Source organism: Salvelinus sp. IW2-2015, linkage group LG8, assembly GCF_002910315.2.
Source record: "Salvelinus sp. IW2-2015 linkage group LG8, ASM291031v2, whole genome shotgun sequence".
NCBI classification, from domain to species: Eukaryota; Metazoa; Chordata; class Actinopteri; order Salmoniformes; family Salmonidae; genus Salvelinus; species Salvelinus sp. IW2-2015.
The window spans coordinates 26,469,538-26,491,420 of NC_036848.1; the positions used below are offsets into that span (position 1 = coordinate 26,469,538).

At 42.1% G+C, this 21,883-nt stretch overlaps 1 protein-coding gene across 2 annotated transcripts in view; it reads right to left on the reverse strand.

Annotated features, from left to right (window-relative positions):
- The window catches only part of LOC111967637 (ATP-citrate synthase), a 107,072-nt gene that overhangs the window by 70,839 nt on the left and 14,350 nt on the right, over positions 1 to 21,883 (reverse strand). For both annotated transcript variants that reach the window (XR_011480330.1, XM_023992830.2), the window contains exons 6-12: positions 20,604 to 20,683; positions 16,916 to 17,046; positions 15,243 to 15,361; positions 8,853 to 8,989; positions 8,267 to 8,328; positions 6,172 to 6,289; positions 805 to 959 (exon numbers count right to left, since the gene is read on the reverse strand). Coding sequence is in view for 1 of the 2 variants with exons in the window: in XM_023992830.2 (XP_023848598.1) it covers positions 805 to 959; positions 6,172 to 6,289; positions 8,267 to 8,328; positions 8,853 to 8,989; positions 15,243 to 15,361; positions 16,916 to 17,046; positions 20,604 to 20,683 (802 nt within the window). In the remaining variant the exon portion in view is untranslated. The remainder of the gene's footprint in view (positions 1 to 804; positions 960 to 6,171; positions 6,290 to 8,266; positions 8,329 to 8,852; positions 8,990 to 15,242; positions 15,362 to 16,915; positions 17,047 to 20,603; positions 20,684 to 21,883) is intronic.

Genomic DNA, 21,883 nt, shown 5'->3' on the forward strand with positions numbered 1-21,883 from the left:
AGTCTCCTCTGAACAGTTGATGTTGAGATATGTCTGTTACTTGAACTCTGTGAAGCATTTATTTGGGCTGTTATTTCTAAGGCTGGTAACTCCAATGAACTTATCCTCTGCAGCAGAGGTAACTCTGGGTCTTCCTTACCTGTGGCAGACCTCATGAGAGCCAGTTTCATCATAGCGCTTGATGGTTTTTGCAACTTCACTTGAAGAAACTTTCATAGTTCTTAAAATGTTCCAGATTGACTGACCATGTCTTAATTGATTATTTTAGCTACTCTTGCCATAATATGGACTTATATGGCTCTTCTGTATACCACCCCTACCTTGTCACAACAACTGATTAGCTCAAACACAATGAGGAAATAAATTCCACAAATTAACTTTTAGCAAGGCACACCTGTTAATTTAAATGGATTTCAGGTCACTACCCCATGAAAGCTGGTTGCGAGAATGCCAAGAATGTGCAAAGCTGTCTTCAAGGCAAAGTGTGGCTACTTTGAAGAATGTATTTGTTTAACACTTCTTTGGTTACTACATGATTCCATATGCGTTATTTCATAGTGTTGATGTCTTCAGTATTATTCCACAAAGTAGAAAATAGTCAAAATAAAGAAAAACCCTTGATTGATTTTGTGTCCAAACTTTTGATTGGCTGGCTGGTATACATACATACGTACGTACGTGCGTGCATGCATACACTCCACTGCTTGACCCCCAAAAATAATCTTGGTAGACCGAAAAGCTATCGACCAAACAATCGTCATGTCGACTAATTGGGGTCAGCTCTACATTGAACACAAAACGTACAGCGGCGTTGGAGCTGGAGTTGAGCAGGAAGTTGGCTGTGTGGGCGGCTACTGGAGGCTGGTTGGGGATTGGCTGGTGGCCCAGCGCCATGCCGACAATGGCCGTCATGTGGGTCTCTGTGCCAAAAACATAGATGGGGATACCGGTGGTCTTCCCTGTGGGAAAAGAAAAATGGACATGGTTAACAAATATTTTGATTATCCTGAACAACTGTACAATAAAAAAGGAAACCTATTGATCAAATCCCCAGGTGTGAATTTCCCAAAAACATACAAATCATTTTCATTGTCTACCAATGTACTCAAAATGATCTTAGTGCCAAAGATGGTCTTTATGTTTTAGTACACCCAGCAAAACCTGGAACATTAGGCAAGATTCACATACGTTTTTATTTATTTTTACTATTTTCTACATTGCAGAATAATAGTGAAGACATCAACACTATGAAATAACCCATATGGAATCATGTAGTAACCAAAAAAGTGTTAAACAAATACATTCTTCAAAGTAGCCAGCCTTTGCACACTCTTGGCATTCTTTCAACCAGATTCATGAGCTAGTCACCTGGAATGCATTTCAATTAACAGGTGGGCCTTGTTAAAAGTTCATATTTGGAATTGCTTTCCTTCTTAATCTTTCTGGGGTAGGAGGCAGTATTTTGAAGTTTGGATGACAAACGTGCCCAAAGTAAACTGCCTGTTACTCAGGCCCAGAAGCTAGGATATGCATTTGCGTGGTAGTATTGGATAGAAAACACAAACGTTTCTAAAACTGTTAAAATAATGTCTGTGAGTATAACAGAACTGATATGGCAGGCGAAACCCCGAGGACAGACCATCCCCCCCCCCCCCCAAAAAAAAACAAATTCAGCCTACCACTGTTTCCAATGGCTGTCATGTTTATTATGAGGCAAAATCCTCCCAGATTGCAGTTCCTAGGGCTTCCACTAGATGTCAAAACTCTTCAGAATGAGTTTCAGGCTTGTTTTTTGAAAAATTTGCTAGAATTTGTAGTTTTTCTAAGTGGCTCCCATTTTGTCTGTAGTGTTTTCATGCGAGTGGATGAGAGTGCATTCTTTGTTGTTTATCTCCGGTAAAGACAATAACGATTCTCCATCTTAAATGTTATAGTTTCATCTGGGTGGATGACAGTTCACACCCTGTTGTAAAATACCCAGGAGAAGAGGACGCCGTTTTCCACCCAAGTATTAAAAACCTCTGCAGGATTGGTGCCCCCCCTAACGTAGGCTAATGTGATTGGCATGAGGTTTTAAGTAACATGAACATATCCCAGAACATAGACAGATCTGATATTGGCAGAAAGCTTAAATTCTTCTTCATCTAAGTGTACTGTCCAATTTACAGTAACTATTACAGTGAAAGAATACCATGCTATTGTTTGAGGAGAGTGCACAGTTATGAACTTGAAAAGTTATGAATTAACCAATTAGGCACATTTTGGCAGTCTTGATAGAATATTTTGAACAAATACGCAATGGTTCATTCAAAAACAGTCAAACACTTCGCACATACACTGCTGCCATCTAGTGGGCAAAATCTAAATTGTACCTGGGCTGGAATAATACATTATGGACTTTCTCTTGCATTTCAAAGATGGTACAAAAAAAAATGGTATTATCTTTTACCAGATCTATTGTCTTATATTCTCCTACATTTATTTCACAAATTTCTAAGTGTTTCCTTTAAAATTGTATCAAGAATATGCATATCCTTGCTTCAGGTCCTGAGCTACAGGCAGTTAGATTTGGGTGTGTCATTTTAGGCGAAAATTTAAAAAAAGGGTCAGATCCTTAAGAGGTTTAACCAAAGGAATGTCTTCGTTAACAGACTGTCTTCCCGCCGAAACTAACAGTTTCTAAATTGAATACTGGTACAATATTTCTAAAATAAGAACGTGGGGAATGGTCAAAGATGATGTATGGAAAACTAATGTCATATTGGTTTTTATTTTGTGATGTCATTAAAAAGATTGAAAAGTAAATAGTGTAACTTGGAAAGTATATCCCCTTTATCTGTTAAGTCTCCATCCTTAACGTTGTATATGAGATATGAAAAAGGATTAAAGTATTTTTGTTAACATAGATTATTTTATGGCTCCTAAAAATCACATTCCTATCTCTTATAAATTGTGCATAGTAAGTAGCCAAGCCCCTAGTGAGGTCAGAGAGCGTGTCAGAATTACGGACCCGCCCATTTCGAGAGAGTGTATAAAAGGATTGGTAAAGAATTAACATCAGCCCAGAAAAGTGTGGAGCGTTGCTACACGTTTGAAATGGTTGGAACTTTGAACCTCAACATGAGGTGAAGAAAATAAACTCACTTCCCAGAGTAGATCAGAACATCGCCAGGCTGCAGCGTTGCGTGTAAAGTGGTTCAAACTGACTACCAACACGAGGTGAAGAGAGGAGAAAACTCCTCTTGGACAATCACTGGAACGGCTGATTAACGGTCCTCAGTCAAATGTCTAGAAAATCTAATTTAAGATTGAACAGAAGCACTCACTCCAGTTAAAAAGGGTGCGTTATCAGGGATAGGAGTGTTGAGAAATGATGCACAGCAACGATATCTACCACAAAACCACGATACCAATAACCACCGTGGTCAAAATAACTATGAAGTACGTCGCCAGCGAAACGCCTAATCAATCTGATCGCTACGTTCCTGCACCCAAACCACACAAAGTGCCAGGGCACAAGGGTAACAAAGGGTTCAATGACGATATAATTGTAGACTGATGCTCTATAGAAGCTTTGCTAAGAGAAGTACAAAAGCGCAAAACATTTGAGAAGGAGGAAAAAGATGAGTCACCATGACTAGCTGTGGAATTGCCGGACAACAGGTCCGCCAAATTTAATTCCATTAGAGAGGACGCAAACAATCCAATTACCCCCGCTCTCACTCGAGACCCTGTCCAGGGCCCGCTCGATCAAGAAACAAGCCCACAGGCTTTGACTATAGACTCCGATACAAATGTTGCAACGCACAAGGCAAACATCGCAATGGCCAATTCCAATCAAACTCAGATAAGTCAATATTTTGTAACCATGAACAAAGTGGGACCATCCTACTACTCTTCTCAAATCACCGTAGTACACTATTCTCATCATCCAGTGGGAGCCATCGACACAGCTGGCTTGCCTAGCTATCCAAGGAGAATCTTCCAGAGTGAACAGTAGAAGACAGGAAAGGGGAGACCCCTTTCAGACAATCAGAGCCTTACAAGAATGCCGCTGAAAGGCCATCCCACATCCTTCCTAAGAAGGCTGGATCCGACAGAGATAAACAGCATTCACACGTAAAAACATTCATGATTTCTTACTCCAAACGGGCGGCGGCTCGTGTGCAAAGTATATAAATAGTTCTTAATTTCTGTGTAACAAGCCGCCATATGCTTTCAGTCCGCTAGGGACCTTATTCTCATGTATTAAGTGTGTATGTTTGTGATATTATTTAGTTAGTAAATAAATAAACCACTTTGTGTAGTACTGAATCATAAGGTTGGGGTTTTTGCAGATCCAAGAAGGTTATGACTGTTCAGAATGATAAGTAATCATTAATACGTTGACTGTGATATGGATGTGATAGGTAAAGACCTTTAGAGTTTAATCCGGGAGATGGTAACTCTGAACAACCGCTCTCAATCATTGTTACATGATTAATTTAAAAGCATGTAACAATTAAAACAAAGTTAGTTGATTCGATAAATAAGTCATCAGATTAATGAAAGTAAGTCACGACACAGGTCTTGCTATGGATTTTCGAGTAGATTTAAGTCAAAACTGCAACTGGGCCACTCAGGAACATTCACTGTTTCTTAGTAAATAACTCCAGTGTATATTTGGCCAGACTGAACCACGTTTTCCTCTAGGATTTTGCCTGTGCTTAGCTCCATTACATTTATTTTTTATTCCGAAAAACTCCCCAGTCCTTAAAGATTACAAGCAGAACCATAACATGATGCTGCCATGACTATGCTTGAAAATGTGGAGAGTGGTACTCAGTAATGTGTTGTATTTGCCCCAAATATAACACGTTGTATTCAGGCCCAAAAGTTAAAATTGCATATTTTTTTTGCAATATTACTTTAGCGCCTTGTTGCAAACAGGATGCATGTTTTGGTATATTTGTATTCTGCACAGGCTTCCTGCTTTTCACTCTGTCAATTAAGTTAGTATTGTGGAGTAACTACAATGTTGTTGATCCATCCTCAGTTTTTTCCTATCACAGCCATTAAACTATTTTAAAGTCACAAATGGCCTGCTAGTGAAATCCCGGAGCGATTTCCTTCATGTCCGGCAACGTTTGGAAGGACGCCTGTATCTTTGTAGTGACTGGGTGTATTGATACACCATCCAAAGAGTAATTAATAACTTTACCATGCTCAAAGGGATATTCAAAGTCTGCTTTTAATTTTTTTTACCCATTTAACAATAAGTGCCCTTCTTTGCGAGGCATTGGAAACACGTCCCTGGTGTTTGTGGTTGAATCTGTGTTTGAAATTCCCTGGACCTGACAGCGAATTGTATGTGTGGTGTACAGAGTTGAGGTAGTCATTCAATATTCATGTTATACAGTATTATTGCACACAGAGAGTGCATGTAGCTTATTATGTAACTTGTCAAGCACATTTTTACTCCTGAACTTATTTAGCATTGCCATAACAAAAGGGTTGAATACTTATTGACTCAAAACATTTCAGATAATCATTTTTATGAATTTGTAAACAATTCATAAAAACATAATTACACTCGTACATTATGGGGCATTGTGTGTAGGCCAGTGACCAAAAATCTCAATTTAATCCATTTTATATTAAAGACTAACACAATATAATGTGGATAAAGTCAAGGAGTGTGATTACTTTCTGAAGGCACTGTATGACCAGTAGTAGGGTTATCTGGCCACACTTCTACATTACTTTATTACTCCCCCAAATCGCCTTATCACATCTGATAGTTTCTGCCATATTGCTTTCAACTGAGTGGCACCATCGCGTCAACTAAGGTCTGTCCTAAATAGCACCCTATGGGCCCCGGTCCCATCCGGGATGCAGTAGTCTCAGATCAGACAATTGGAGTAAACGTTGGCAGAAGGGAGGAGTGGGACAATTGCCATGTTTCAATTATCTTTCCTTCTCCACAAGTGTGCACTCGTTCACTCCACATTATGCATTTCAAAGCATTGGATTGATACAAGAATGGCTGGAGGGAGCTACCACCATATTCATTATACCAGTCCATTCCTTTTAAATCCATGAGGGGGAGTGTACAAGTGCACACTTCGGGAAGTAGGGTAGAGAATTGGAATGTAGCCAACTAGTTGAAGTGAATGTGCAGCCTGGACTCACCTACTTCTCCCATCACTCTCAGGCCCTCCTGGTAGTTGGGGCCACCGCGACGCACAAAGATGGTGACTCCGTTCTCCTTCAGGGGTCCCTGGTAGTCTTTGATAGCCCTGACGATGCCCTAGTGGTGGACAAAGTAGAGCACAGCATGGTAAAATGTATGGATAGACATGCCTTGTTCAAAGCATGGGATTAACGGCAAGCACAATGGCTAAGGCTGGACAAAATCTGCAGGATGGCTTTTCTAAATCTGTCCTTATTGAATTTATATAATTATATACATAATTTTCATATATGAAACTGCAGCATGTTATATCATGTTTAGTGTTATTATTTGGTTTGATTGAATAGATTCTAAATGTTAGAATTTTGCCAGGAAGACTAGGCATCAGCTCATATGTATCCAAATAGAGAACCACTGTGTCCGAAAATTGATCTTGCCTACAAATGTTTTAAACGTACTGTGTACTAATCATACTATATATGTACTGTTTAGTATAAAAGTATGCATTCAGCAACAAATAAACATACTAGGCTCACCCATACTAAGAAAGCGTCATCTAATGCTCAAACGTGTTGTTTCCCGCCATTCGTTAATTTTGCAACAGCCCATCCTCTTAACACAAATGGGTCTGAAAAGATGCACCTCTTCCTCAATAGAGTATGCAGCAAATACTAGATGAAGTCTAAATGAGTACACTACATGACCAAAAGTACGTGGACACCTGCTCGTCGAACATCTCATTCCAAAATCATGGGCATTAATATGGAGTTGGTCCCCCCCTTGCTGCTAAAACAGCCTCCACTCTTCTGGGAAGGTTTTCTACTGTAAGATGTTCGAACATTGCTGCGTAGACTTGCTTCCATTCAGCCACAAGAGCATTAGTGAGGTCAGGCACTGATGTTGGGCAATTATGCTTGGCTCGCAATCGGTGTTACAATTCATCCCAAAGGTGTTCGATGGGGATGAGTTCAGGGCTCTGTGCAGGCCAATCAAATTCTTCCACACCGATCTCAAAAAAACATTTCTGTATGGACCTCGCTTAGTGCACGGGGGCATTGTCATGCTGAAACAGGAAAGCACCTTCCCCAAACTGTAACCACAAAGTTGGAAACACATAATAGTCTAGAATGTCATTGTATGCTGTACCGTTAAGATTTCCCTTCACTGGAATTAAGGGGCCTAGCCTGAACCATGAAAAACAGCCCCAGACCATTATTCTTCCTCCACCAAACTTTACAGTTGGCACTGTGCATTCGGGCAGGTAGCGTTCTTCTGGCATCCGCCAAACCCAGTCTGTCGGACTGCCAGATGGTGAAGTGCGATTCATCAGTCCAGAGAACACGTTTCCACTGCTCCAGAGCCCAATGGTGGCGAGCTTTACACTACTCCAGCCGATGCTTGGTAATCTTAGGCTTGTGTGTGGCTGCTCGGCCATGGAAACCTATTTCATGAAGCTCCCGACGAACAGTTCTTGTGCTGACGTTTCTTCTAGAGGCAATTTGGAACTCAGTAGTGAGTGTTGCAACCGAGGACAGGCAATTTTCAGCACTCGGCGGTTCCGTTCTGTGAGCCGTTCTGTGACCTACCGCTTCGCTGCTGAGCAGTTGTTGCTCCTAGACATTCCCACTTCACAATAACAGCACTTAATTGACCGGGGAAGCTGTAGCAGGGCAGAAATTTGATGACCTGACTTGTTGGAAAGGTGGCATCCTATGATGCCACGTTGAAAGTCACTGAGGTCTTCAGTAAGGCCATTCTACTGCCAATGTTTGTTTATGGAGATTGCATGACTGTGCGCTTTATTTTATACACCTGTCAGCAACAGGTGTGCCTGAAATAGCATAATCCACGAATTTGAAGGGGCGTCCACATACTTTGGTATATATAGAGTATGACATCCTGGCATTTAAAGCACTCTCAATGTTAGACATTTTACAAATTATACTATCTAGAACATGAGTAGAGGTATTTAGACAAGGCTAATGAATATATTTTCCATTACATTCAAGGGACTCATGCACATTCTGCACTCAGATTATGTCTGGCCATATCAATGACACAGCAGTAGGGGAAGACCGTGTTTGGGCGCCTTACTTTGAACGTGGCCGCCACGTTTGTGAAGTTAGCGATGCTTCCTCCGATGATCAGCACTTTCCCTGACGAGGCAAAGATAGAAATGTGTTGTTAGTATTAATGCTGAGACTATCTAGTTTGACAATGCGGTAACACACGAAGAATTGAGCATGTGATAGAACTTAGTGCACCACTGAGTTAAATAGTCCTAACCAATGGAATTCGTCTGTGTCCAAAAGTTATTTAAGTGTAACTAGTAAAAAAACAACACATATTGCTCCACATTTATTGATGAAAATTAATAAATGAATTAAGAAGATCCAACTCGGATCAAAAAGTTGGAATAGAGGCAGTGTACAGGAGCAATACAGTCTGTGGGACTTTTTGCTTCTACATGCATTGTTTTTTATGATATAGCCCAAATGTAATATGAGCTGACTATGCCAACGTTGATTTCAAAACTATAAGAGGTGCAAGTGGGCAACCTTGGCGAGTTCCCAGGTGTAGGGTGAAGTTGCCACTAGATGTTGATCTTGAGTCAGTTCTGCAATTTCCTACTAATGGTTAAGGTTATAATTGGGGTAGGGGATGCTGAGCAAGTGCCCACCTTCGTGGTGCTTCTCTCTGGTCATAAGTGAGAGGATGGTCTTGGCGTAGTCATAGGTCTGTTGCTCGCTGGGCGCTCCAGAATATTCCCCGTAGTTGGCCAGCTCATCCACTCCACCCAGGTCACAGATGGTGTCACTACGTTCGAGGGGACAGGGGTCAGAGTCAAGGACAAGTGGTTGCCTCACAAACGGTTCCCTATTGCCTTTACAGTACACTAACTTTGACCAGGGCCCATAGAGTAGTGCACTAGATAGGGAAAAGCGTGACATTTGGGACATGGTCAAAGTCATGCCCTGAGCTGCACGGGTTAGAAATGCAATTAGAAAGTCTCTTCAGTGCCAAAACCTCCAATGCAGCGCAACTGTTGTATTCAGTAACACTGGGATCGATTCAAACTGAAAACTAAGTGTAGCTGGGATCATAGAATTATAAATAACATTGCACTACAGGTAACAAGTCATTTTAATCTTTTCCAAATCCCAGTTGGAGGATTCCCTAAATCAGGAGCGAACAAGCAGGGTGGGAATCCTCCAAACAGCATTTCTGGAAAAAAACATCTGGATGACAGTATGTTTCTGCTCTCTTGCCAACTAAACTCGGCAAAAAAAGAAAATGTCCTCTCACTGTCGACTGCGTTTATTTTCAGCAAACTTAACATGTGTAAATATTTGTATGAACATAAGATTCAACAACAGACAAACTGAACAAGTTCCACAGACATCAATGGGATTGAGATCCGGGTTCTTCGCTGGCCATGACAGGAAATCACGCACAGAACGAGCAGTATGGTTGGGGCCATTGTCATGCTGGAGGGTCATGTCAGGATGAGCCTGCAGGAAGGGTACCACATGGAGGGAGGAAGATACCTTCCCTGTAATGCACAGCGTTGAGATTGCCTGCAATGACAAGCTCAGTCCGATGACGCTGTGACACATCCCACCAGACCATGACGGACCCTCCACGTCGATCCTGCTCCAGAGTACAGGCCTCGGAGTAACGCTCATTCTTTCGACAATAAACGCGAATCCGACCATCACCCCTGGTGAGACAAAACCGCGACTCGTCAGTGAAGAGCACTTTTTGCCAGTCCTGTCTGGTCCAGCAACGGTGGGTTTGTGCCCATAGGCGACGTTGTTGCCGGTGATGTCTGGTGAGGACCTGCCTTACAACAGGCCTACAAGCCCTCAGTCCAGCCTCTCTCAGCCTATTCCGGACAGTCTGAGCACTGATGGAGGGATTGTGCGTACCTGGTGTAACTCGGGCAGTTGTTGTTACACGTGGTCTGCCACTGCTAGGACAATCAGCTGTCCATCCTGTCTCCCTGTAGCGCTGTCTTAGTTCTCTCACAGTACGGACAGTGCAATATATTGCCCTGGCCACATCTGCAGTCCTCATGCCTCCTTGCAGCATGCCTAAAGCATGTTCACGCAGATGAGCAGGGACCCTGGGCATAGTTCTTTTGGTATTTTTCAAAGTCAGCAGAAAGGCCTCTTTAGTGTCCTAAGTTTTCATAACTGTGACCTTAATTGCCTACCGTCTGTAAGCTGTTAGTGTCTTAACGACCGTTCCACAGGTGCATGTTCATTAATTGTTTGTGGTTAATTGAACAAGCATGGGAAACAGTGTTTAAACCCTTTACAATGAAGATCTGAAGTTATTTGGAGTTTAACAAATTATCTTTGAAAGACAGGGTCCTGAAAAAGGGACTTTTTTTTTTGCTGAGTGTATTTATGGGACAGTTTGGCTCAACAATTAGGTAGTGGGCCGAAGCCGAAAAATGTGAAGTTGAATGAGCTGATTGTTTGTATACGTGACAGTGAAATTCTTATGATGACTATAAAAGTTTGAGACACCAATTCTTACACTCATAAAAAGTAGATTTCAATAGTGTCTGCCCAGGTAAATGCGGAACTGCTAAACTTGGAACCAACCAGAACTTCCGTACATACTCCTCATGATGAAGGAAGCAAATGTCCTGCTTCTATCAACGCAAGCTGCTGTCTGATGAAGAGGATCAGATATAGCTAGCTATAATTAAATATCTGTTTGAGTGCACTTCAAATATAGAAGTGCACTTTAGGAGGTAACCATTTAGCCAATATATTGAAAGCTAGCCAATGTTACAGTTTGCCTAGCCAACTACTGTAAATGTCAATTTGTGTTTCATTAGCAATCTGTCAGTGAATAAAAAAATGTTAATCATGTTTTGGTATCTCATTTCAAGTAACTAGCAGCAGGCTTGAAAACATTCAATCATATACTTTTCTTATAAACACAAATAAAAGTGTGTGTGTGTGTGTGTGTGTCATGGAAGCTAGAATAGTTAAAACAGCCGCATAGGAATATTAGCCACTATATATGGCATAGCCTACATATAAGGCATAATTTGTAATACATATAGATGTGTTCTCAAATAGCAGCTGCCCAATACCATGGTAGGCATGCATAATGTTGGAAGCATTGGAATTTAAGATATGGAGAATGTTAGAGTGTGTAGGACTGTAGAAAAAGCAGTTGGGAAAATGTTTGTTCAGTGAATGTGAGTATATTTAGGTGGTTTGAATGATTAGCTTTCCTATTAACCTTCTAAAAGCTGATGTGCCAGAATCTGGCCAATCCATTCATTGTTCTACTAACTATGATACAGTGTGGGGCATGTTTTCCACAATATACGTTTCATACATATACATTCGAACAAAGTACACCATCACTAATAGTTTACCAGTTATTGAGTACAGAGATAAATAGCAAAGGTGTCTAAGGCAGTTTAAGTATCTAAATACTATGCATTCAGAAAGTATTCAGACCACTTGACTTCTTCCACATCACAACCTTGCTCTAAAAATGGATGAACCCCCCCCCATACCCCATAATGACAAATCAAAAATATATATATATATTTTTTTAAATGCTGAAATATTACATTTAGATAAGTATTTAGACCAATTACTCAGTATTTTATTGAAGCACCTTTGACAGCGATTACAACCGTGTCTTATTTGGTATGACGCTAAAAGCCTCGCACACCTGTAGTTGGGGAGTTTCTCCTATTCTTCACTGCAGATCCTCTCAAGCTCCATTAGTCTCTCCAGAGATGTTTGATCGGGTTAAAGTGCGGGCTCTGGCAGGGCCACTCAAGGACATTCCGACATGTCCCGAAGCCACTACTGCGTTGTCTTGGCTGCGTGCTTAGGGTCGCTGTCCAGTTGGAAGGTGAACCTTATCCTTGATGAAAACTGGGTCTCCCTTTACTTTATTCCGTTCATCTTTCTCTCGATCTTGACTAGTCTCCTGGTCTCTGCTGCTGAAAAACATCCCCACAGCATGATGTTGCCACTACCATGCTTCACTGTATGGATGGTGTCAGGTTTCCTCCAAACGTGACACTTGGCATTCAGGCCAAAGAGTTCAATCTTGGTTTTATCAGACCAGAGAATCTTGTTTCCCATGGTCTAAGAGTCCTTTAGGTGCCTTTTGACAAACTTCAAGCGGGCTGTCATGTTCCTTTTACTGAGGAGTGGCATCCGTTTGGCCACTACCATAAAGGCTTCACTGGGGGAATGCTGCAGAGATGGTTGTCCTTCTGGAAGGTTCTCCCATCTGAACAGCAGAACTCTAGAACTATGTCAGAGTGACCATCGGTTCTTGGTCACCTCCCTGACCAAGGCACTTCTCCCCCGATTGCTCAGTTTGGCAGGGCAGCCAGCTCTAGGAAGATTCTTGGTGGTTCCAATCTTCTTCCATTAAAGAATGATGGAGGCTACTGTGTTCTTGGGGACCTTCAATGTTGCAGACATTTTTTGGTACCCTCTCCAGATTTGTGCAGCGACATAATCTTGTCTGAGCTCTACGGACAACTCCTTCGACCGCATGGCTTGGTTTTTGTTCTGACATGCAATGTCAACTGTGGTACCTTATGTAGAAGTGAGTGCATTTCCAAATCATGTCCAATCAATTGAAATCACCACAGGTGGACTCCAATCAAGAAACATCAAGGATGATCAACGCAAACAGGATGCACCAGAGCTCAATTTTGAGTCTCATAGCAAAGGTCTGAATACTTATGTAAATAAAGGCATGTTTTTATTTTATTTATACATTTTGCAAAAGTTAAAAAACCTGTTTTTGCTTTATCATTATGGGGTACTGTGTGTAGATGGATGAGAAAAAAACTATTTTAGAAAAAGCCTGTAACTTAACAAAATGTGGAAAAAGGGAACGGTCTGAATACTTTCTGAATGCCCTATATAGTGTAACCTATCAAATGCCGGGGAGGGCACAATCTTACAATGGTGCAGTCCAGAAATGAGAGCTTTAACATCTATGCCGAAAGCCTGGGCCTCTGATGGAGACTGTAGAACTGTCATCAACGCATGTTTCAGTATTCTCCCTTCTCTCAAGGATCATTTGTGTGCCCAGGCCCCATATGCGTTTCGAAAGGATTTGGATAAGAGGGTCTGCTAAATGACTAAAATGTCAAATGAAAGGATCCCACCCAGGTCACCAATGTAGCGGACCGATGTAGACAGACAAGTGCCTCAGCAGAATGCAATCTAAAGCTTGCGTGATTCAGAGATGAGAACTCTACCATCTATGGCAAAAGACTGGGCTCCTGACGGGGACAATACAATTACGGGAATCCTCCAACAGTATGTTACAAATGTAAAATAATATGTTTGTCCCCTGTATGGCAGGAAAATTACAAGATTATGTTTTAATACTGTTAATGCATCGAATAGCTTTGATGGGTACTCTCTCATCTGTGTCAGTGGGACTGAGTTGGGCCTCTGCGCTAGCAATTTATTTATAATGGCTTGGTGATAAAACCTATAGCCTGCATTCCATAGAATGAGTTGGTATTTGTATACTGTGAGGTACCAGGGACAAGATGTCTCTGGTGTGGACGGCTGATTGGAGGAACCTTGTCTTAGGGGCCAAACCATGATTTCTTCTATCTGCTATCTGGCTGGGGGATACACCTTTCTCACATACAAATCCTAACCTTTTGACCTATTCCACAGACATCTGTTGTTTGTCACGTATTCGGGAGGATGTCTTAACTATAAAATACTGTGGCTCAATTCTGCTCGTTGAGCTCTCGGCATCACACTTCAGAGTGTGGGATCGACCAGCTTAATTATTGAAAAAAAATCAATATTAAATAAAGATGATTGTTTGAAATTAAAAAGTCTATCTCCTTTGAATCAGAAATACACGACACCTGTTAAACTGATTCTACATTGAATTTAGTCTTCAAAGTGCTCAAAGAAGCACATGTATTTGCAGTTGTTCAACAAAGAAAAGACAGGCAAACGCATATGTGGTCTCAATGTCTAAATAGTGACACAGGCCTAGCTCAAACAGCAGTAGGATGGTTCTCCTCACAGCCCATGCTTGGTGAATAGCACTTGGTTGATCTCTGAAAGAGACACAGGAGAGCTGAATAGATCATGTGAGACAAACGTGAGAGACGAGAATTAATAAAATAAAATCACTGCAGAGGAAAGTAAGGGCTTGTAAGTAAGCATTTCATAGTAAGGTTGTATTTGGCACACTTGACAAATAAAATTCGATTTGTAGTTTGTGAGCTAGAAAATAAACATCCTGACAGTCTGAGTCAGGGTGCTCTGCCACCAACTATTGACAGGGATAATGAGACATTTCTTATTTGTCAGTATGAATGAAATTAGTGGGTCCTGCCTTGACTGTATTAGATTTACACTACTTGTCCTACAGATTTTTGTCTTAAATTATTACTTGGAATAAACAGAGCTAAAACGCTCCTTGTCCCAGAATGATATGCTAGTGATATTTTCTCCTGCTAGCTAGCAACGGATCTACTTGTTGTAACTCGCTAGGAAACTACCAAGCTAGCTCCAATACTAAGGTTGCTGTGTTTTAAGTTGGGAGTAATTTTACAGCTTGCATTGATTATATCACATTTATATAACTAAATAGTTAGGTTACAAAAAAATAAATAAAATACTTCACCTGATAGCAGTTGGTCAGACGGAGATCTCTTAAGATGTCACCAGCTGTCTACAACCTTAGATACGTTTAAGGTGATTTGTAGACGTGATCAGCAGAGATCGTACCATGGATAATACACAAGTTTTGATCGATTTACAGTTTGGTACTCGGCGGTGTTTGCCTGTCCAGCTAACGAACAAAACTATTTTGAAAAATGTGCACAAATTGAGATGGCCAACAAATGGAAATGAACTCATCCAGCTCATCCCTCAACAGAGATCGATCATTTCGAAAACTAAAGCAGATAGCTTGCTATGGCCCACCACCTAAATGACAGTCAAGGTGTTGGCAGGAACACAAACAGATCTGGGACTAGGCTAGGAACTTCAGGAAAGTTTCTGGAATTTTGCAAGCCTACCTGTAGACTACGGAGGCTCCTCCACCTGCCACCATTGTCCAGATCCTTCCCAGGGGGTTCAGGATGGTGAGCTTCAGACTGGCCCCGCTCTTCGCATCCAAATCCGCGATGTAAGCCTCCTAGAATAGGTAGACAAGGATGTGTCACTAGGGCATATACTCTGTATCTGAGGGTAGCAGAAACATCTTAGTCACAGCTTAATTACCCCACCAAAATCTATGCAAGTTGTTAGTTCCATGGATTGCAAGTTCTCATGAAAAGAAAATGGATAAAACTTATTTCAATTGAATGCTGGAGAACCCGAGCCATCTGTCAGTTATTTCTGGTGCCATATGTACAATATCAAGCTTCTCATAGTAGGGGTGGAAATCTAGGATCAGGTCCTCACTGTCCATGTCATCTTATTCATTGTGGTTCAAAAGGCAAAACTGATCCTAAAATCATCACTCCTACCCTGAGACTCTTGATATATACACTAAAGTATGTGGACACCCCTTCAAATTAGTGGAATCGGCTATTTCAGCAATGGGTGTTGTTGAAAGGTGTATAAAATCGAATACACAGCCATGCAATCCCCATAGACAAAGATTGGCAGTAGAATGGCCTTACTGAAGAGCTCAGTGACTTTCAACATGACTCTGTCATAGGATGCCACCTTTCCAACAAGTCAGTTCGTCAGATTTCTGCCCTCCTAGAGTTGCCCCAGTCAACTGTAAGTGCTTTTATCATGGCGTAAAAATGTCTGAGCAACAATGGCTCAGCCGCAAAGTGGTAGGCCACACAAGCGCACAGAATGGGACCGCCGAGCACTGAAGCATGTAACAATTGTCTGTCCTCGGTTGCAACACTCACTACTAAGTTGCAAACTGCCTCTGGAAGCATCGAAAGCACAATAACTGTTCATCGGGAGCTTCATGAAATGGGTTTCCATGGCCGAGCAGCTGCATGGAAAGCCACACAAGCCCAAGATCACCATGCGCAAGCGTCGGCTGGAGAAGTGTAAAGCGCGCCGCTATTGGACTCTGGAGCAGTGGCAAAGCTTTCTCTTTAGTGATGAATCATTCTTCACCATCTGGCAGTCCGAGGGACGAATCTAGATTTGGCGGATGCCAGGAGAATGCTACCTGCCCCAATGCGTAGTGCCAACTGTAAAGTTCAGTGGAGGTAGAATAATAATGCTCTGGGGCTGTTCTTCATGGTTCGGGCTAGGTCCCTTAGCTCTAGTGAAGGGAAATCTTAACACTACAGCATACAATGACATTCTAGACAATTCTGTGATTCCAAATTTGTGGCAACAGTTTGGGGAAGGCCCTTTCCTGAATGACAAAAAAGCGAGGTCCATACAGAAATGGTTTGTCAAGATAGATGGGGTCAAGTTCTACCACACCAAACACCTTTGGGCTGAACTGGAACGCCGACTGCGAGCCAGGCTTACTGCCCAACATCAGGGCCCGACCACACTATTGCTTGTTGCTGAATGGAAGCAAGTCCACGCAGCAATGTTCCAACATCTAGTGGAAAGCCTTCCCGGAAGAGTGGAGGCTGTTATAGCAGCAAAGGGGGGACCAACTCGATATGAACACCCATGATTTTGGAATGAGATGTTCGACGAGCAGGTGTCCATGTACTTTTGGCCATGTAGTGTACATTTGTAGACCCTCGGTCCAACTCACCTCGGGGTAGGCTTCTCTCCCAAAGGGTGGGGGGAACTCCACGTCACCCCACTTCGCCTTGCAGATGTAGTCAGCTGTGGCATCAATTTTGGCTGCCATGTCGAGGACAAACACGCCATCTTGGTTGACCACTGGAGAGAAAAAGAAATGCCGTGCTATATCAATGGAGAGTTAAAGACGACAGCTGATTTACAATGAGGAATTCAAAGTGAGAGGTACTGCTGAGCCATTGCTGTGGGAGCTTGGTTGTAAAAGCCTGGCTTTAAGGCATTTTCACATATTTCAAGCAGGTCCAGATCTCATTTGCATTTCATATACATTTTAACGCAGAACGGGATACTACAGTAAAAAAAAGATATATAGTTACATATCGGGATTTTATATGCCAATATATTGTATCGACAATATTGTGTGCTAATTTGCTGTACTTGCACCAAAGCTCCTGTATTTTTCCTAAATACAGTGCCTTCAAAGTATTCATACCCCTTGACGTTCTCCACATTTCGTTGTGTGAATCCATTTTAAATTAAGACTAAATTGAGATTTGTCATCACTGGCCTACACACAATACCCCATAAGGTCAAAGTGGAATTATGTTTATCAAATTTTTACAAATGAAAAGCTGAAATGTCTTTAGTCAGTAAGTATTCAACCCCTTTGTTATGGAAAGACAAAGTTAAGGACGAAAATGTGCTTAAGAAGTTGCATGGACAATAGTGTTTAACACGATTTTTTTAATGACTACCTCATCTCTGCACACCACACATACAATTAGCTGTTAAAAAAAAAAAAGACATTGAATATCCCTTTGAGCATGGTGAAGCAATTACACGTTGGATGGTGTATTAATAAACCCAGTCACTACAAAGATACAGGCGTCCTTCCTAACTCAAATTGCCAGAGAGGAAGGAAACCGCTCAGGGATTTCACCATGAGGCCAATGGGGACTTAAAAACGGTTGAAGTTAAATGGCTATGAAAAACTGAGGATGGATCAACAACATTTTAAGTACTCCGCAATACCAACGTAATTGACAAGACTGAAAAGAAGGAAGCCTGTACAGAATAAAAGTATTCCAAAACATTCATTCTGTTTTCAACAAGCACTAAAGTAATACTGCAAAAAAGGTTGGCAAAGAAATTAACTATTTGTCCTGAATACAAAGTGCTATTGGATTTGCCCACAACATACAACACATTACTGGGTACCACTCTCCATATTTTCAAGCAAAGTGGTGGCTGCATCATGTAATCGTTAAGGACTGGGGAGTTGTTCAGAATAAAAAAAATAAACGGAATGGAGCTAAGCACAGGCAAAATCCTAGAGGAAAACCTGGTTCAGTCTGCTTTCCACCAGACAGTGGGAGATTAATTCACCTTTCAGCAGGACAATAACCTAAAACAAGGCCAAATATACACTGGAGCTGCTTACCAAGAAGATCATAAATGTTCCTGAGTGGCCGAGCTACAATTGACAAATCTGCTTAAATATTTTGCAAGACCTGAAAATGGTTGTCTAGCAATGATAAACAACCAAATTTGACAGAGCTTGCAGCATTTTGAAAATAATAAAAATGGGCAAATGTTGCACAATCCAGGTGTGGAAAGCTGTTAGAGACGTACCTAGAAAGTGTTTCTACAAAGTACACTGCTCAAAAAAATAAAGGGAACACTTAAACAACACAATGTAACTCCAAGTCAATCACACTTCTATGAAATCAAACTGTCCACTTAGGAAGCAACACTGATTGACAATAAATTTCACATGCTGTTGTACAAATGGAATAGACAAAAGGTGGAAATTATAGGCAATTAGCAAGACACCCCCAAAAAAGGAGTGATTCTGCAGGTGGTGACCACAGACCACTTCTCAGTTCCTATGCTTCCTGGCTGATGTTTTGTCACTTTTGAATGCTGGGGTGCTCTCACTCTAGTGGTAGCATGAGACGGAGTCTACAACCCACACAAGTGGCTCAGGTAGTGCAGTTTCAGGATGGCACATCAATGCGAGCTGTGGCAAAAAGGTTTGCTGTGTCTGTCAGCGTAGTGTCCAGAGCATGGAGGCGCTACCAGGAGACAGGCCAGTACATCAGGAGACGTGGAGGAGGCCGTAGGAGGGCAACAACCAGCAGCAGGACCGCTACTCCGCTTTGTGCAAGGAGGTGTACTGCCAGAGCCTGCAAATGACCTCCAGCAGGCCACAAATGTGCATGTGTCAGCATATGGTCTCACAAGGGGTCTGAGGATCTATCTCGGTACCTAATGGCAGTCAGGCTACCTCTGGCGAGCACATGGAGGGCTGTGCGGCCCACAAAGAAAAGCCCACCCACCATGACTGACCCAGCCAAACCGGTCATGCTGGAGGATGTTGCAGGCAGCAGAACATTCTCCACGGCGTCTCCAGACTCTGTCACGTCTGTCACATGTGCTCATGTGCTCAGTGTGAACCTGCTTTCATCTGTGAGAGCACAGGGCGCCAGTGGCAATTTGCCAATTTGGTGTTCTCTGGCAAATGCCAAACGTCCTGCACGGTGCTGGGCTGTAAGCAAACCACCCCACCTGTGGACCTCAGGCCCTCATGGAGTCTGTTTCTGACCGTTTGAGCAGACACATGCACATTTGTGGCCTGCTGGAGGTCATTTTGCAGGGCTCTGGCAGTGCACTCCTTGCACAAAGGCGGAGGTAGCGGTCCTGCTGTGGGTTGTTGCCCTCCTACGGCCTCTCCACGTCTCCTGATGTACTGGCCTGTCTCCTGGTAGCGCCTCCATGCTCTGGACACTACGCTGAACGACACAGCAAACCTTTTGCCACAGCTCGCATTGATGTGCCATCCTGGATGAACTGCATACCTGAGCACTTGTGTGGGTTGTAGACTCCGTCTCATGCTACCACTAGAGTGAGAGCACCGCCAGCATTCAAAAGTGACCAAAACTACAGCCAGGAAGCATAGGAACTGAGAAGTTGTCTGTGGTCCCACCTGCAGAATCACTCTCTTTTTTGGGGGTGTCTTGCTAATTGCCATAATTTCCACCTTTTGTCTATTCCATTTGCACAACAGCATGTGAAATTTATTGTCAATCAGTGTTGCTTCTAAGTGGACAGTTTGATTTCACAGAAGTGTGATGACTTGGAGTTACATTGTGTTGTTTAAGTGTTCCCTTTATTTTTTTGAGCAGTGTATTTACTTATGTAAATGAGATATTTTGGCATTTATTTTTCAACAAATTTGCTTACATTTCTAAAAACATGTTTTCACCGTCATTATTGGGTGAGAGAAATTATTTTTAATCCATTTTGAATTCACACTGTAACAACAAAATATGGAATAAGTCATGGGGTATGAATACTTTTTGAAGGCACTGTAGCTTGTTCTCCATCTCTTTTTAAATAAGGAGCAACTTTGTTTTCAGCAATTTTATTTCCATGACTGATCAAAACTAATTCTCATGGCTCTTGCTTGTCCCGCTGCAGCAGGCATATGGTGAGCAGTATGTTTGAAACATCGAATTGCAATACATAACTTATGGGCACCTATGCGATAATATTGCAATAATATCGTATCGTGAGGTCTCTGGCAACTCCCAGCCCTAGTACCAAAAGCTCCACGATCCGAACCATACAGGGATATATGATAGCATCCTTAGTTAAACGTCCAAGTAAAATAGCCTCAGTAAAACAAGTTGACTTACCCAGTGGGTTGATCTCCAGGTAAGTGAAGTAAAGGTCCTCATACAGGTTAAAGAGACCCACAACAAAACTGACCAGGACCCTGCATACAACAAACATCAACAGTTTAGATCAGAGGAGAGCCATCTTGGGAAACTGCATATAAGACCACATGGAAAACTGTAGACAAGACGTCTCTTTAAATTGGAGTTTTAAAAAGGATTTAATAATAAACTAAAATGTTAGTAGGAAATAAAAATTACTCCCCATTACTATGTAATGGTTAGAATGTCTGTGTCCCAAATGGCACTCTAATCCCTATAAAATCAGGGGTCTTCAAGTCTTACCATACGAGGTCCGGAGCCTGCCGGTTCTATCCTACCTGATAATTAATTGCACCCACCTGGTGTTCCAGGTCTACAGTAAATCAATACCTGATTAGAGCGGAAAAGTGCATTATATATGGAATATTGTCCCATTTGGTATGCACACAATGAGTTTACAGAATACTAGACAGTCATCACTTAAACTTCGGGAACCCCTCAGGGTGAAACAATGAGCTAGTCCACACATCGAGAAAACAAGCATCTCAAATGGCACCCTATTCCCTACATAGTGCACTACTTTTGACCTGGGCCCCTAGGTCAAAAGTAGTGCACTATATTGTGGACACAGAGCAATAACCTTGGATGAGTCCTAAATGGCACTCAATACCCTATATATAGTGCACTACTTAGGGAATAGCGGTGCAGATTGGGCCGTATCAAAGTTAATTTCACTGTGTCCACTGTCCAGCCTAATGTGGAGTGCGTTGCCTATAAACACTATAAATAACTGAGGTATGTAATTGAGTCAGACTCTTCTTGTCATGGGTGGGAAAGTGGATTAAGAGACCACAGACACAGCAGGAAATGTTAAGTATGGGCTCCCGAGTAGCGCAACGGTCTAAGTCACTGCATCTCAGTGCTTGAGGCGTCACTACAGACACCCTGGTTCGATTCCAAGCTGTATCACAGCCGGCCGTGATTGGGAGTCCCATAGGGCAGCGCACAATTGGCCCAGCGTCGTCCGGGTTTGGCCGGCATAGGCTGTAATTGAAGATAATAATAATTTGTTCTTAACTGACTTGCCTAGTTAAATAAAGGTTAAATAAAAAATAAAAAGTACTCCCACTAGTTCACCACAGAATGTTGAGGGGGACACCATAATACCACAAATCACTAAACCTCAAGTCAGTCAAATCCGAAAGTACCTAGCATTAAGTGAAAAGCAAACGTTAGTGGCATAAAAAAGTCCAGTGTGG